At 45.5% G+C, this 17520-nt stretch overlaps 1 protein-coding gene across 1 annotated transcript in view; it reads right to left on the minus strand.

The window, feature by feature from the left end:
* Positions 1-17520, minus strand: part of LRP8 (LDL receptor related protein 8) — a 181556-nt gene that overhangs the window by 33267 nt on the left and 130769 nt on the right. Inside the window, exon 4 of the mRNA XM_067301274.1 lies at positions 7148-7276. Within this exon, the coding sequence (XP_067157375.1) occupies positions 7148-7276 (129 nt within the window). The remainder of the gene's footprint in view (positions 1-7147; positions 7277-17520) is intronic.

Below are 17520 nucleotides of genomic sequence, written 5' to 3' on the forward strand. Positions count from 1 at the left end.
TACCAAGCTTCTTGCTGTTTTGTTTTGATGGAACTTAGGACGAATATGATTATATGGGCTGCAATTTTTCCTAAATAACAATGGGGATTTTTCTGCAATTTCTAGTGCTTTTGAAGGAGCTCTAATACTTTAAGCAGTGATAAAGTGGCAGCTGTACATGATGTTTAATTTCTGAGAGCCAGGGCATAATGCACAAGCATTAATCCCTCCAGCTGTCCAGTAATTAAACCTCACGTAAAACCCAGAGGATATCAGTGCTGTGCTACCTTATCTTATTTGTGAAGGACTTTCATTTGTTAAATCTATAGTCATTTTCTTTCCATTCGAGGGGATAATTGTAGATTCCTCCAGCACAGCAACTGTACTCAAGTTATAGCTATTTTCTTTAAAATGACAGGAATTTGAGGCTAGCCATGCTTCTTTTCACCATGTGCTGAAATAATCATGAATGACGATATTAGATTGAATATTCCCTCTATTTTCACAAATGCAATACTATGGGCTTTATAGGCTTTAACCCTATTAAAATTGGCTGGGTTCCTCAGGGGAAATATATGGCAAAATCCGATCCTTTGTGCGCGATTTCCCTCTGAAGTGACTGAGGAACAGCACGCCACTGCGCACCTAGCCTGCTAATGAAGGCAAAGAACAGAATTCATTGCTCTGATGAAAGAGCATGTATTAATCAGGCCGCAAAGGAAGATGAAGTTAGTGCTACATTAGCACCAAGCAAAAAGCTCTCGGCCCATTCTGCAGAGACTTGGCACGAGCAGAACTGGTATGGGCAAATCCCCGCAGGTATCTCCTACTGCATCCGGAAGAAAGCGATGCTGAGATGACATGATGCTCCTCACCACTACTGGACAATGATTAAAAATGTGGTAAAACTATCTAGCTGTCAATAAAAAGGTCGGATTTTCCAGCTTGTGTACGTGCAGGTGGAGGGGGAGTGCAGGGGAAGGTGGCTTTAAACCAGCTTTGTAACTCCCCCGGCGTTAGCTGCCTCATCACCAGGTGGATCTGCTGGCAGGGATCAGACCAGCTTTAAGTCTGCTTTAAGTCATCCCTTGTGCCAGTGGCTCTCAGGTGACATGAGGGCTGTTGTGGATCAGCAGCGCTTTGGAAAGAGCTGGCTCTGAAAGTTTTCTGCTCTTGGACCCGCCAGAAGAGGAACCCTTCACCTGTGAGCACTGCTGCCTATTCAAACACTGCACTAAACCCCTATCTGTATATACAGATCTTTAACTTGCTTAAAGCCCAGTGGGAATGGGAGTCAAGAGAGCAAAGCCAGCCGGCACTCAGCACAAATAGGTGAGAGATGCAAGCACACAAGGGAGAGATGTAAAGCTGCGGGACCCGCGCGGCTCTGAGTCACCGAAGCATGCTCAGGTTCAGAGAGCAGGATGCAAGTGCAAACAGCTTAGTGCCACATAAGCACAGAGTATTTATGGATTTCATAAAATGCTGCATATGTTTACACAAATGCCTTTTTGAGAAGGTAAAGCATTGTGTCTGAGGAGAGTAAAAGACAAAACACGCGGAGAGGGGGGAAAAAAGGCAAAAGAATGCACAAGAACAAACTGGAGACGACCTTGCTGTCACACACAACACTGCTGCAGTTCTCTGCAGGCACAGCAGAAGATGCTCTCCGTAACACGGGTGTTATCTGCAGGGATTCTGGCATCCCTTGGACAACTTGCCGAGATAAGCGTAAGTACGTCCGTTAGCTGCACAGGTTCCCTCGGACAGCTCTGTCTCTGTGCTGGGGTTAAATGGAGTAAAATCACAGCATGGGAGCATACCCTGTTATTCTATCAATGTATTAATAAATACACCATTTCATTGTATCTGACTGTCCAAGGAGGGAAAATTGTACACTTCTGGCTCCTCATCCGCAAGACACAGTTCCCATACTGGGTGCAAAACTGGTCCAGATGAGGACCAGTAACACAACCAGAAGAGATGGGGCCAGAGCCTTGCTCTCTCTCCTGGCGATCCCACGGAGCCCTACCAGGAGGAGCAGCAGCAGCGCGGGTCACGGGGATGCAACGCACCTCTCTGCTGTTAAAGGATGGTAGCGCTTCTGTTCCAAAGCCGTCCGGAAACGCTCCCTGCTCTCCTGAGCAGCTGATGAGACGCTGGTCAGCATCTCCCTTAATGGAGATTTAACAACCTCTGCAGTACCCTCAGTTGTGACGCTTTAATTACAGTCTCTCACATTTAATTTCGCTCTTTTTAATCTCAGTAAATGTGCTCCTAAGCTGGTTCAATCAATTGTGAGAAAGGTTAGGGACACCAGGAGCAGAAAACCTGAACCAGAGAAATCAAAAAAAGGAAGCCAGCACCCCCAGGCCAGCAAGTTCAGCACTGCTTCTTACGTTATTAACTGCTGATATCTGTTTTAGAGAAGCAAACCTGACTTATGACCACAACACACTGAGTAGTGTAAAGACACAGACTACTTCTGCTCCAAAGAACTGAAAATTAACAGGTCTTTTTCTTTTCTTTTTTTTTTTTTTAATACTCATTTATGTTAAGCAGGCAGATTATCTTCACCTTCAAAAATTGTTTGTGCACTGAAAGGTAGCAGTGGGCTTAAAGTCTACTGCTCAACCTGTTGGAAGTAAATTATTTAGGCAGACAGGTACTTAGCTACATACATGCAAGGACTAATATCTGCAATTAATCCCTGGTGCAATTACAGCCTGTGTGTGGGCACAAATCTGGATCCCTAATCACTAGTGCTTTATCCACGGTAGGCTGAAAAATTCACAGCACAAGGGCTTCCACCGCTTCCTTGGAAGTTTTCCCATAGAGTGAAAATCTCATCATTTTTGCTCCTTTTTCATAAAATCTTTTGTTATGGAAAAAAAGTGCATTACTGTCCATTTATGATGACTGCCAAGTGGTATGATGGGGTGAGCAGCTGGACTCCTTACAAGAATAACTGCTTTCCTAATACTGGCACCAGGTCAGGCCTAACATGCCAGCACAGGCCATCTTACACATCTCTGAGGAAGTTCTTATTTTACTGGATTTCATCTATCAAACTGCTGTTTCTCACTCCAGACATGGCAAACAGGACCCTTGTTTCCAATTAATACATGCTTGCTTTCTTACACTCAAGGCTAGCTCTTTATAGGGCTGGATTGGACAGGGGGAGATGAGGAGCTCAAAGGAAATATTTGACATGTCATGCATGGTTTGGGATCATGTATTTCTTTTCAGCTTACCTGCACTCAAAGTTCAGAGTTTGCTAGCTGTGCAGCTGAACCCTTTGTCTAAAGGAAGATGCACAAAGAGATCACGCAAGACTCTGCAAATTCTCCCCCTTCATGAAGGAAAAATGCCCTGGTGTGATGAACCCTATCTCAGATCATGCAGGGTGCCCATCGAGGCAACCAGCAGGTCTCCAAGATGACCAAGAGCAAAGGAGAGGGGGGTAGTACACCAGTCCGTCTTCCATTCGTGCACGATAATGTACCAAGGATGTGGCTGACACAAAGCTCAAAAGAACAACACGCAATTTCTGAACAGCAGCTTTCGCCCTTCCAGCTGACCTTGCCAGTGCCTGCACTGATTATACTGGATACACTTCACATTGATTCAAAGAGCAATTAGACAATTCGGGGGGGGGGGGGGGGGGAAATCCATCAAGAGTTATTAAACCCAGAGCAGTAACTAAAAAGCAAGTTGCTGGAGCCCAGAAGCATATACAGGAGGACAGACCATAATACACTTGCCCTATTCTTACATTTTTTTGAATGATATTGATATCGTATCCCTTGTTTTCCTACCGTGCCCCTTCACGCTGTAGCATCCTCCCTTAACTTGGACTGTGAACATTTTGACGCAGGGATGGGTTGTTTGCAGAGCCTCAGCCCAACCAGCCCCTTATCGCTAGTGCTGCACATTACAAATGCAGAAATGCAGGCTGAAGCTATGTTTATAAACTTCACATTTAGCCTAAGTTCTTTTGAAGGATTCTTATACTAAGAGGCAGTTATTCCTATCAAGAAATAGGAATAGCTGTCATTAAAACGCGTTTAGAGTATCACATTAGCTCAAAGTAATAGTTTTATTAACACGGATTTAGAAAGGGCTTTGGTTTTTCTCCTGGATGCCTTCACTTGCAATATCTTCAAGTCATCTTCCACTTGTTTATTGCACATGCAAGCTCTCAACTGGAAATTACCCTGAGCACAAATAAAATCCCTTCCAAACATTTATCCAGAAAGATTTGTTACTTACACACACATTTGTTGGCTACGCGAGAGGTGCAGCCTTAGCTATGAAAGGGTGCTCTGCTCCAAGGGGCTGCAGTTGAGTCGATGATGGAGCTACAGTTAAAATGAGAACCGAAAAGCGAGTGTAGGCATAAAGGAAAAAAAAAAGTTCTGAACCTAGGAACAGACATCTCTTGTTTTGAATCAGCTGCTGAGATAAGAGAAAAGGGATGAAGAAGGATTCTAAATACTGAAGAAATAGGAATGGTAACAGAGTATCAGTGGAGCGGCTTAGTGGGGTTTATCAGATTTGGATAAAAGAGAGGATAGTTATCAATCCTCCATGAGCTCTCAGAGTTTGTTTGTCCCCATCCATGAGGAAGACGCCTCAATTTAACAAAACCTTACTGAAAAAGCTCCCACTACAGCCACTCAGCAGTGCCTCCTCCGTTCCCTTCTCCAAGGGAATTTAATGCTGCTGAAAGGTGCCGAGTTGACGGACATCAAAGACCAAAAGCCTCTGACGTTTGCACCTACCCAGTCAAAACAGCACAGTGGAAGCTGAGATCGTGCCCATCGGTGTCTTTCCACCTGGTCCTGGCCAGAGGACTTCCCAGCCCAGGCTCGGACGGAGCAGTGACCCTCAGCAGCCGCGGCCAATTCGTACCCACCGAGGTGGCAGCCTGTGTGCGAACAGCACCTGATCGTCAGGAACTAAATGAAAGCCACTAATTCACTTCACAAGAGCTTCCCAGCAAGCATCAGCAGATGATAATTCATCCTTGGATTAAATTTCCATTTGAAGAACCTGCACGTGCTCTAAAGAAGTGGAAGATAAGCAACGCAAGAGACACTGAAACATCCAGAAGAGAAACACTCAGCTGTTTTAAACCCATTAATAGCATCATTATACTGAAATTATGTTGCATACAGAACATCAATTAATTTTTGGGGCTACCTCAGAGCCTTGGGGGAAAAAAAGTTCAAAGTAAGCAATTTCAAATTTTTATTATAAGTAACAGACTCTGCGAGACAACAACTACTGACATAAGCAGCGACACTGAATTAGCGGAGGCAGCCACCTATGTAAAATTTGTTTTAACTTCACTAACTCATATTGCAAAAAGAACTATTTCTTCACTAGCAATTACAATTCTCTTCTGAACTTGCCTCTAATCCAAAGGTGCCTCCTATTCGGTGGAAAAAAAATACATATACTATAGAGAGAACACTAAGATTTTCATACAGATAACAAATAAAACACTTGAAAACTGCCAAAATAACTTGATTAGCTTAAGGGACACAGGACCAGTGGCATAAGAACATCACCAAGTTACCACACCTTAATAATTTATTACTTAGGAGCTGTATGTGAAGCGGGAGGTACCGCACGGCAACATGCGCCTTTGCTTTGCTGCGAACCCAACGGGAACTACCTGGCGCAAGCACAGAGCTCAGCAGGCCCGCAGCAACCTCTGACCGATACCCTGGACTTCTAAGTCATTTCAAGCATGGAAAGGAGATGCTTTGGAAAACGTGTCTAATCCGTAGTTAAGCGAATTAGACCAAGCCTTTCAGAGGTGCAAAGCAGAAGGACAAGAGTCAATAGGCATGAGTTGCAACAAGGAAGATTTCAACCGGGCACAGGAGGAAATGCTTTATAATGAGTGGCCAAACACTGGAACAGGTTGCTCAGACAGTAAAATCTTTGGTAAGATTATACTTGCTGCGATAAAGCTGACTGCACAGAAATAAATTTATCCACAGTGTTTTACTCAGAACCACCAAATTTTCTCATGAAACCATTTTCATTGCACAGCTTCAGTAAAGCACACATAATGTCGATTAAGTACTAGGTTGTTATCAGAGCTCAAAATGCAGTTGCCAAATGAAGAAACACCAGAGCGTTTCTGTGTTATTATTCAACGATATCACTAATAATCTAGAAGTAAAAAGAAAACCACTGATTTCATCTGCAATGACAGTCACACAGAGCAACAGACAGCTGCTTAAGAGCCTGGAATCACTTGCACAAGAAGAATTTAATAAAGACAAACATAAAGATATATCAGAATGGGATTAGAAAGATGATTTTACTTCTGCCCAGTCCTGTTAAGACTGATACTCCCTAAGTTCTGCTGTTCTGTATAAAGACAAAGCCGGAAAATCAGTTGGGATATCAAAGGGAGCCACAAAAATGAGTCAAGCACTCACTGAAAAGAAAATACTTGACAATAAGAAGCACAAAGAACTAAATATGTTTTAGTTTTATCCACGGAGACAGTCTGAGAAATGACTTGATTGCACAGAGTTGGAGTTTTCAGAGGAAAAACACTATTAGAGAGCTCTCTTATTCAGCAGAGAAGGGCCTGATAAAAGGCAACGACCATTTAGGGACCGAATTTAAAACCGTTACAGTAAATAGCATATCATTGTCTCTTCGGCCAGTCAAGTCAACAAGCTATTTATAAAGAAACGTCCAGGCCTATTTATTACGTCCTTGCAGAAGCTAACCTTAGCCTATAGGGCTATACTCTGCCGGAGGAGGGAGGGGACAGTAAACTGCCGGGCTGTCACAGGGGAGGGTCTGAACATGTTACCTAAGCTCTTATAAAGTCATCTGGGTGCTAACCCTGATACTCGTGCTTCAAACTGACTAGCTATAGTCTACTACAGTAGTAAAAGACTGCTCAGTTCTCCATGCAGTTCACTTTATATTCTCCAGCCAGCTCCAACTGGAGAAGTCTTTTTTTCCCTCTCTTTTGCTAAAATCCACTACTTAGCATTGCAAATGTGGAGTGAATGAATTTTGTTGGCAGGAAAAGTCATCCCTTTACATGCAATTTGTAAAAGTCACTTTAGGACTTTTACAGTGCTCAATGGAGACGTTGCATATGTATTAAAGCATCACTCTAACTCACCAGGAGTGCAACCAGCTTCATCAATACCGCTCTCACAGTCCTTCTGCCCATCACATCTCCAGGACGACGGGATACATTTGTTGCTCAAGTCTCCACAGCTAATTTTTTCAGCTGGACATACTTGCTTGGCTAGAAGAATAAAATAAAAAAAAAAAAATGTTTAACATAATTCTAGACATTACTAACATAGTTTGCACATTTAAAGTTATTTTAATTTTGCACGGCTCAATCTGCTGACATATTGTGAGGAGACCCCAAGCGAACGATAGTTTGGAGGTGTGACTGCTTAAATCTTCTCCTGTATGAGTGTCCCCAAAAGAGATCACAACACTTTAAAATGTCAGGGTTTCTTTCAACAAAACCCCAGAAACTTAGCTTTTAAAATTCAAAGGAATTCAGTGAAGCAGAGCAGAACTCGGATGGGTGCACGACTTCTCCTGGTCACCACTGCCTGGCAGGCAGGCTCTCGCTTGTGGCCACCTCGGTGACTCTGAGCAGCAGTGAACCCTGCACCGGCCCCCCTGTTCTCAAGCGCTCCGGTGGCCTCCTTGCCCATTCCCACCTTCTCCTCGCCGTCTTCGTGCTGTGAGTCCCCCTGCTTACGCTGACCTGCTGCTGTTACAGCACTAGCACCCTGCGCAGCAGCAGGTTACGCTGGACAAACTGCTCTGCAAATACGACCTCCAAAAAAGTCAGAAAATCGAGTTGCCTGATTTTAGTATGAGGGTTTATTTTGTGTGTTTGGTCTTGTAGGGCAATTTCTAAACTTCTTGCTTTAGGCAGATTATGGTCAGTAAACCCGGGAAAATAAGTGGGAAGCATAAGCATGAACTCACATGTGCTACACAAGCCTAACTGTAACTACCTAGGTTAGAGGTGACTGTAATTTAAGCAAAAATCCTGGTACATGCAAGAATGCAGCTATGAAAAAAAACCTGCCAAATTTATCTGGAAACAAGCAAGCTGTGAAGCTTAATCTCTTCGTACACCTATTTTGCATTGCTAAAATTCCTTTCTTTTTCCTGCAATGAAGTTACTTACTATTCATACTAGTCTGAAGAGCAACATATCTACATTTATTGTGACAAGGCTGCTTGAATGCAGGATGTTCCACAGTTTAAACAATATATTCTTTTGAATGTATAATGTTGCACAGCTTAAACAATATATTCTCCAGTATTCTGGAATCATTATCCAATTGGGTAGATTCGCTTATTAAAAACGCCAATTACTCTTTCTGCAAAAAGTAAACATTGTTTGCAAATAGATTTTTCCTTTGGCGCTAATGATGGTAACATTATATATGGCTGCAGGTCTACTGAAAAGGCAGGAACCTAAATTCTGAATTAAAAATACCTTTTGCACTGCAAAGATTTTTATGCGCAGCCAGCCAGCTTCCCAGATGCTGAGCAAGGGAGGACAGAAACGGCGCCTCTCCTTTCCCACCCGCACCCCAAGGCCCTCGAGGGGCCTCTTACAGCCCCAAAGCATCAATTGGCCACTTAGAAAGATGTGTCATCTAATCCCAGGATTTCTCTGGCTTCTCCCCACCTGGAATTGCTATATAAAGCTTTGTTTCTAGAAGCTGTGGGCAACCAATGCATCAAGAGAAATTAGCTCCCGCCACAGACGGACAGTTAATAACATATGTAATGAAGTTTTATAACCCTGGGGCAAGACAGCGCCTTTGCTGAAATTTGCTCGCTGCATGCCTAAATAATATTTATGAATGCTGCACGATCCACAGAGGGGGGAAGAAGCATTCTGCGTAGGCTTTTTAAACATTATTATTAGCAGTAATAAAAATCACCTGGCACCGGGAAGGTGCACGGGAGCTAACACCAGCCCACACAGCAGGGCGCAGCCTCCCCGGGCTGCTGAGACGAAAATAAGGCTTTTTCCCCACAAACACGGCACGGCGGAGCAACGTTGCTGGCTCCGGTTCTCCAGGAGCCGTGGGGGCTTTTGCAACGTGAGCGGCTGTGCTGTCGCAGAGCCCCTCTCCTCCTGCTCGGCCCCGGCCAGGTCGGCATCGAGGTTTGCTCCCCCCTGCTCCAGGGCTTCGGTTTTTACCATGACCAAACTTAATGCTCAGAAACGTAAGATAAAAATATCTTTCCTCTTTAGGATTTCTTACTCCCAATGATTTGCCACGCTTCTGCACTTTGAAAGTTCTCCTCCTGTCCGCATTTGCGCAGTGCATTCAAGGGCGAGGTTTGCACCTGACCGCATACTGGGAAAAATGGGAAACTAAAAATAAAAATCAAGGAGATGCTTCTTAATCAGGTTGCCAGTCCACATCCCCAAAACGCGTTCTAGTTCTTCTTGTTCGGACTATTTTGATGGAAAGAAATTCCCTTTCGGTGCCAAGTCGGACCTGCTTTTTCATGCTCATGGTAACTCTCCCTGGAGAACGAAGTGGGTCAAGACACGTGGGAATACTTTCCACACACCTGACTTTGCAGAAGGTGACGTATAATTATATAACGCTGTCATAACCCGGCGCGATCACCGACCGGCAAAAAGGTAATTTACTGCTCACAACTCAAGTGCGGGCATTACTTTTGTTTGGCTGCTGTGGGCAGACGCGTAATAGCTTTGGGAAGATGAAAAGCTTGGCAAGGTATGGACAAAAGGTTCCTATTTATGGCAAGCAATCTCTGTGTTAATCATCTTGCTGACGGAGCAATTACAGACGTTTAGAAAATGTAAATCAAAGCTCGGAGTTGCAGGGAGGCAGCAACGCAAGCTGCTGTTGGCCAAGGTTCACCGGCTCTCCGCGTCCCAGCGGTTTCTGCACCCAAGCGACCACCGCATGGAGGCTGCAAGCTTGGGGAGCACCAACAGGGAACAGGCGGGATCTTGCATAAAACTCAGAGCAAGATTTTGATGAAAATCCTTCTGCATTATTTCAGTAAGCTGCTTTTTCCCCAGAGATGCTGGGGCAGCGCGAGTGGACTCAATGTGGTCACCCATGTCACGAAACCAGCTTTTCGCAAGCGCAACCCAGGCTGATGTTTCTGCACGCTGCTTACACAAACCCAGGCCTTTGGGGCTTACGTGACCAAAATGTTTACTTTCTCCCTTCCTCTTCGCCCACCCAGAAAGGAAAGGGTTAGGGCCGTACGTGACAGTGAGAGCTCCTACCCTGGGTATACTCTGGACCAGTGTAAGCCACAGCAAGGTCTGCCTTTTCAGAACAAACGCCATTAAACAACTCGGTTGAAATGTCAGACACATCAAGACCAATTTATCACAATGAACTGCAAATGCCAGGGATGGACAACAATGGTTTATTTATGAGGAGACAAGAGCAAAGAAGACAAGAAGGTTCCATTTACTCACTACCGCCAATGGCACATTCTTCTTTTTCTTTACACGAGGCTACAAAGTCTTTCACAGAGCCATAGAGCCTAACTGGCGCCCCACTGTTTGCTTCCTCTTGTGCCACTGCTGTGCTTTTCAGGCTCCGGACATCATGTATATTCAAGAAAGCCCAAGAAAACAGAATTGATTTACTTTCAGAAGACCATTTGTCAGGTTCTCACCAAACAGGTACTCCACGAGCATACACAAAATGCAACTAAGCAACTTCTGCTGGTGGGAAACCCACACGGCTTTTCGTCAACAGACTGCACCCATGCAAAGAACGGCCTTTGTGGGAACACATCATCTCACAGGTCTGAGCAGTTTCTCTATCTCTTGAAATATCCCCCCATCTCCTCCCAACCACCCTCCCCTCCCTTTTCCCAGGTTCTCCAGGAAAAAAACCCAAACCGATAACTGAATTTTGCAACAGAGAAAATACTACACTAAAATGGTTTTATTCATTTCTGACATGCCAATAACTTTCTCCTGCAAAACTTCCTATGCTACTTTTTTAATGGACTTTAAAAAGCCTACCTCTCCCCCTCAGTAACAGTTTAGGAGTGTTTTTTGGTTTTTAACAAGGCCCTCTCCTCCTCAGACACTGCCCTTAAATCTTCTTTCGTCATAGTTGGCAGTTCCTGTCCCAGAGCCATACCACGTTCATACAGACCCACGTGCACCTCTGTGCTTCCACCCGAGACGAGGACAGCTGCCAACCGAGCACCTGCTCGGGAAGAGGGAGGGCACCGAAGGGGAGATTGCTTAGAGAAAGTCAGGACTCAGAGTTCCCAACTCCAGAAGATTTATGGTTCAAAACCGCATTTCACTCACAAGTTTGTATATATATGGTAAAAAATATATGCATGTGTATTCCGGACTACACTCTCCACCAACTGACCCCCCGGTGCCCCCAGGCCACGAGCGACATGGGCTTCCACCCCACTCGCCCGCAGGTTTGCGCTGTGGCTCACGGCAGGTTGCTGCTCCCTTAGCTTACTTCACTGAACCCTGCAAGATGCTTCCAGATCTTCTGCTAAGGGTGCTATGTGACCACCTTGTTATACCCGGCTCATCTCCCTTATCCTCTCCCTGCGCCAAGGGAATCCAAACCAAACAGGATCAGATAAGATCCTCATTTACAGCGAGAAGTGCTTGCACGGGGGCAGCAGCACCCGTGATGGATGTGGCCCAGGGGTTCCTCCCGTGCTGATGTACCCGGCCTGCCACGGCTGCACAGGAATGTCCCCGAACCCGCAGCTCGACGGGCTGCCTGCGTCCGCATCGGCATCTTCCCAACACACAACCAACCTTAAGAACCCATTCCTGGCAATGGTAACCAGAGGATTATTTCCGCAAAGATCAGGATGCTGCAGTCGGCTTTCCCTTCGGTCAGGTCAAGCAACGCACCCGAGCGTGCGCCTGCGCGATGGCAAGCTTCGCATGGACTTGTACCTTCTACTGAAGTCCGTGCAGCTCTACCCATTAGCAGTATTCGGTTTGCTCACCGTGTTTATACTGCGCCTACGCTTGAAATCACTAAGAAAATAAAGGAGACTTTACATTGCCAGTTGAAAGCAGTCCAGGCCAAAACAAATGCCATGATTAGTGGCTTATGTGAATTAAGATCACGGCACTGGGAGACTTGGAACGAGACCAAATCAACACCACAACTGACCCCGTTTTGGGCAGGCTCAGCCAGCGAGGCTGATCCAGGCACCCGCTTGCACGGGATGGGACGATCTGAACTGGGACATGCTACAACACCGATTCCCAGAACCGGGAACTTGGACTGCTCCTACCTGACTCTACATTTTGGAGTGCAGAAGTATGCACTTACGTACAATAACCTTTGTGGGAGCATGCAAAGGCAAAGCAGTAGTGAAAATCTATTCTTTCAGCAGAAAAATATAATTAATTTATGGTCATTACCTTTAAACTTTGAACATAAATTACTACAAACGACCCAAAAGACAAAGTAGGAAAGCTACTAAGAAAATATAACCATAAAGATCAAGAAATCATAAGATCGTTAACAGGATTAACAGTTCAAACACCTGATAAAAAGCTAGATTCTGCAGCATGATTTGTTTGATAGCGACTCATGTTCAGAGGTTCCCAGGGGAATGGAAAAGGATTTATACAGACTTAACTCCACTGCACTGAGTAGTACAGCCCCTACTAAGTGCATTCCTGCGTGCTTGTGAGAAAGGCTTCTGTACACAGCACGGGTCAGGAGCCTGCAACGATCATCCAGCTCCCTCCCCACCCGGAGATCGGAGAGATCGGTAAAATAGGCTTAGGGTGCCAAGGCTTCCGCATGTCCGGAACAGATAGCACGTACCTTGCTCTCGCACAGATCATCACATTTGCAATCATCACCTCTGAGATCAGAGCAAAATAAGCAGGAATTCAAAATCTCAAGATTAATCCTGATTATTGAAATACAGACTCACTGTACAGATTAAAAGCAAAATACAGGAAAGGTTTTTACAGGAAAGGCGTTTCAAACAAACAGGCACTACAAACAACCTCAGTGAAGGAAGCGATTCGCAGGGTAGGGCCAGTAGCTTTAATAAATGTATTTGTGCACAGCGTAAAGAGCTAAGATATTTCTATATTGGGCTAGGGAAAAAAAAAAAAAGCATCAGGTTTTAGAGTGACAGAAAACCAAGCTTCAGTCAATCATCTTCATGGGTCAGGAAGGGATCCTTTACCAAAGCTCAGAGCTATCCCCGCATATTCGGGGCTGGTTTGTTCCCGAGCCTTTCCCAGAAGTGGGGGATATTGGCACAGCTGAAGGCAACGCGCAGGACAGAGAGGACTAGTGCTCTGGGGCTGCCAGCTCATCATTTTCCTTAGATTCATGATTGCTATGTCTTATTCACCCATTTTAAAATCAAACCCATCAAACTGGGATAAAGAAAGCCGGGAATCAGCCATAGACCATGCTGAGGGTTACCAGAACGGATCCAGCCACTGGTCCACCCCAGCCAGCATCCTGGAGGCCAGTACTAAATCAACCAGCGCATACCCTTGCCGATTGCTCCATTTACTCCCTCACATTAAGTTGCATAAGGATATTACTCCCACCATGATTTTTAAGAGGAGACTCACCATACAAAAGGTTTTGTTCTGTTTGGGCCTGCAGCCAAGCAGGAGGCAGGGGCGCAGGGGGCAGAAGGGCTGGGTGCTGCCCCGTCCCGGTGAACCCCAGCACGGTCCCCGTGGAGCCACCGAGTCCTCCTGCCCTTCCCTGCCGCCACGCACCCAGGGCAGACCCGCTCTTCGAGAGGAGCTATCACCTGACTCCCCTTATTGAAGCACTCCAATTTATTTCTCACTATTTAAAATTTTATTTTGGCCTCTCCAATCTCAGGGATCGACTGCTCATGCCCGTAGCTTGGGTGAGGATAGGTGCAGAGGAAAGGGGAGAAGATATTAGTAATAAATACGGTGAAAAAATTAGCCTTCCAAGTAAGAAATGAGAACAGCTGCAGAAGAACCTGTTATGGATGTACCTAAGGCAGCAATGTGCCCTGCTGATCTGGAAAAGTTTACTTACAGTCAACTTTATCAGTTCGCAAATAAACAGACCTGTTAGCAAAAGCCAGCTCTCACCCAGTTTTCTTTAGATACATTCCTAATAGCAAAGCTATTAAATACTCCCTTTTGTGAGAGGCATTCCTCATGTTCAATTTCAGCTAAAAAAATTAAAAAGATTAAAGAAATCCCATAATGAAATGGCTTTGAAACGGTTAGTTAAAATACTTCCCTTTTTCTACCCTGAACATAAAATCTCCTTTAAACTCTACTGTTTTTAAAGCTGGTTTGAAGAGGAACAATTCAGAACATTGTCCTGCACAAAGCTCCTGTCCATTGCTGTCTAGATCAAAAGCCACCCTGTTCATCTATGCACGCGGTGCCAGTTGTAACGCAGGAGGGTCACTTCGGTCTCCTCTCCTCTACACATGAACAACAATGGGGGTGTTCAGGGGAAAAAAAAAGGAGAAAAGGAAAAAGAAATTTGCCTTTCCTCTATCCCCGAGGTGGAACTGAGCCTCAGCCTCCTGCACGGCTGAGAGCCGAGCTCCATCCCTCAGCACGGATCCTCCACCTCTGCTCACGTTGCGGGATCCCCCCTGGGGAACCCCAAATCTGGCTGCAGATGGCCTTTAAAATTTATCGGGATCCACTGCATCGCCCCGTGACAATTGATGCACGACGCTTTCGGGGCCGTTGCGATTCAGGCCAGCCTTCGGAGAACAAAATACTCGGAGGCGAGAGCTGACCCAGCGCAGCGGGGGATCGGGGCAGGTCGACGTCCACCGTGCAGGCAGGAGAGAGGAGCGGCAAGGAAGGAGCGGGAGGTGGAAGGTAAAGGTGGCACAAGCTCGGCACGAAGGCACGTTAGCTCATTAACCCCGAGAAACGCAGCTTTTGAAAGGAAAACCTGTCCTCTGCCCTAGATCACCGATTCTGAAACCTTGCGGGCAAACAGGTTTCTGAACCGCTTTCAAACCTTCTCCCACAGCTGACAACCTGATGCAGGGAGCTGCTGAGCGCGGTCCTCGGGGCGAGCGGGGTGCAGAGCAAAGGCGCACAGCTGCCCAGCCACTGCCCTCGCCGCCCTCCACGGACGCGTGACTTGCCGCGAGTCTTGTGTCGCCCATTCGGACACCAGCCTGGCACTGCCAGCCGCGTGCTAAGGTAGCACCACCTGATTCCCGTTAACTGGGCATCCTATGGGCATGCCAGACCCAGCTCCGAAGCCTTAACTTCAACGTCCCGCAAGGCCTGACCTAGCGGCGGCTGCTGAAAGAGCTGTACAGAAAGGCAAGCAATCAACTACATGCTCCCGATCAACAGTAATGCAGTAATGCTCCTTTCGTTATTCATAGGCTTAAAGACGTTGCAGCTTTATTAACATCAACCTTCTTTGCTAAAGGTTCGGTGATAAAATGCTTTAGAGTACAGTACGCAGTAACTCAATCCTAATTCCCTCCGGTGATTTGTCACTCAGCAGTGTGAAAGCATCCTGGAGCAGAATTTTTGCACATATTACCGGACAAGAGACTCATTCACATTTTACTGGATAAAACGTGCTTCATTATTCTTATTTTACAGATACAAGTGACAGGCTGTTTTCTAGCCTTCTTTCAACTCCGCGGCACTGTGACCCTGAACTGGTAAAAGCTGGTTTCTAGAAATAATTCCTTTCCTTTTTGTTGGCTGTAATCTGGTTTAGCACGAGCCTCCAGCCACGGCACCTTGGTCACTAGTCACCTTCTCAGACAAGGGGCTGAGCACAGGACCAGGAGCTAGGACGACCAATTTCTGGTCTCACCACTGGCTCTTGGTCCCTTCTGTGGTTTTAGGCAAATCGCAAACTCTCAACTTCTCATCCTGTGAGATAAATATGTGAAGATGGTTACTTCCCTGTGTTACCGAGATTATCCTTCTAGTTAAAGTTTCTGCATTTCTTTGGAGTAAAAAGATAGAGAAACACCTCTGCAAGGGTGGCTCTGTTTTCCAGGGTCAGCATGCAGACTGTGGATTTGAAAGCACTGAAGAGATCAAAGTCAGCATCGCTCAGAAGGATGCTGGAAGGAAGCTGTCAGCTGGCTGACTTGGTAAATAAGGCTGGTGGGAACAAGTGGTATGAAAAAAGTTCTAATGATCCTTGCAGTAAGCGGCTGTGCACTGTCCACACCACTTAGCAACCGCATAAGCCAAGAACTATGTGGGGCCAACTTCCATTTCCACTGTTTTCCAGCAAAACCCACCGACTTACACCGAGGTAGCAGGAGAGTACTTAGTCCATAAATTAAGATGTAAAATAATATATATAAACTGGCAGATAACTGATATGTAAACTATACTACCCACATTTTCCTGTGGCAGTTCCTGTCTCTTGCTCTTATCGCTTCAGCAGTAACTAGCAAATTGTCAGATATTCTAGTACTATCCTAAAGATAAGGACAGTTTGATATCTGATGAACTCCTAATGAACATACCGCTAATTGCATAACCTTCCATCAGTACAATAACGCTTCGATTCATCAAGGACATTAAACAGCTTCCCTACTTTAGAGCTTCCTTATAATTAATAATATATTCTTCCCACTTCTAAATATAAACTCTAATGAGCTGCTTTAAAGAATCCAAGCTGTACCTTTCACCAAGCACTTTTGATCAAAAGAAAATGAGCCGGAGTTTGCTCAAGCAACGGAAGCTGTCTTTAACCACGAATTGTCTGTCGGCTTCCCAGCGGGCCTAATCTTGAAGGCAAGGTGCCTACCTCGAGCAGGTCTGCCAGCCCCAGAAAGCCCCCGCTTCCATCTAAAGCATAGTGTCCTTTTATCGTTGGGGATAGATCGTGCAGATTAGACGTGTATGGAGGTATTCTTCTGCATTAGATAACTGCCGTCGAATTAAGAATAATCAAGTACGGGAACTGTGCCACCAATCCCCCTGCCACTCAGCAAGCTAATACTGTGCCAAAAATCACACCAGTGGCCTCTCTCCTCCACGTGACATGTCCCCTCTCAGAGTTTTCCCTCTGTTTGCCATTCCCTTTTGTTCTCCTGAGGAAAGAAAGATCTCCAAGAATCACAGAGCAGAAGGAGGCTTTCTTGACCCCTGTGATAGACAGCGTCTGTTCTGCTTGTCCTTAATTTGTATGTTGTGTTTCTTAAGGCATTTTTGGACATCTTTAGGTGCTAACTACAAGGAAAAGATTGAGGCAGTCCCACCTGCAGGCTCTGGCTGATGGAGGTCCTGGCACAGTATTTTTTTGATCATCTTTTTACCATCTCTGTGTCACCTGTTCTTCATGTAACCTTTATGCTAGGTCAAATCACGTCACAATAAATGCATAATATCTTATCAATACATATAGTATCTTATTAAAAAGGTAGTGATTCAACCAAGAAACAGCGACAAGTGAGACAACGCCTGTTCTTCCTAATAACATGTTGACATAGATTTCTTTTTTTATTCTTGAT

The sequence above is a fragment of the Apteryx mantelli genome, chromosome 8, assembly GCF_036417845.1.
Source record: "Apteryx mantelli isolate bAptMan1 chromosome 8, bAptMan1.hap1, whole genome shotgun sequence".
NCBI lineage: Eukaryota > Metazoa > Chordata > Aves > Apterygiformes > Apterygidae > Apteryx > Apteryx mantelli.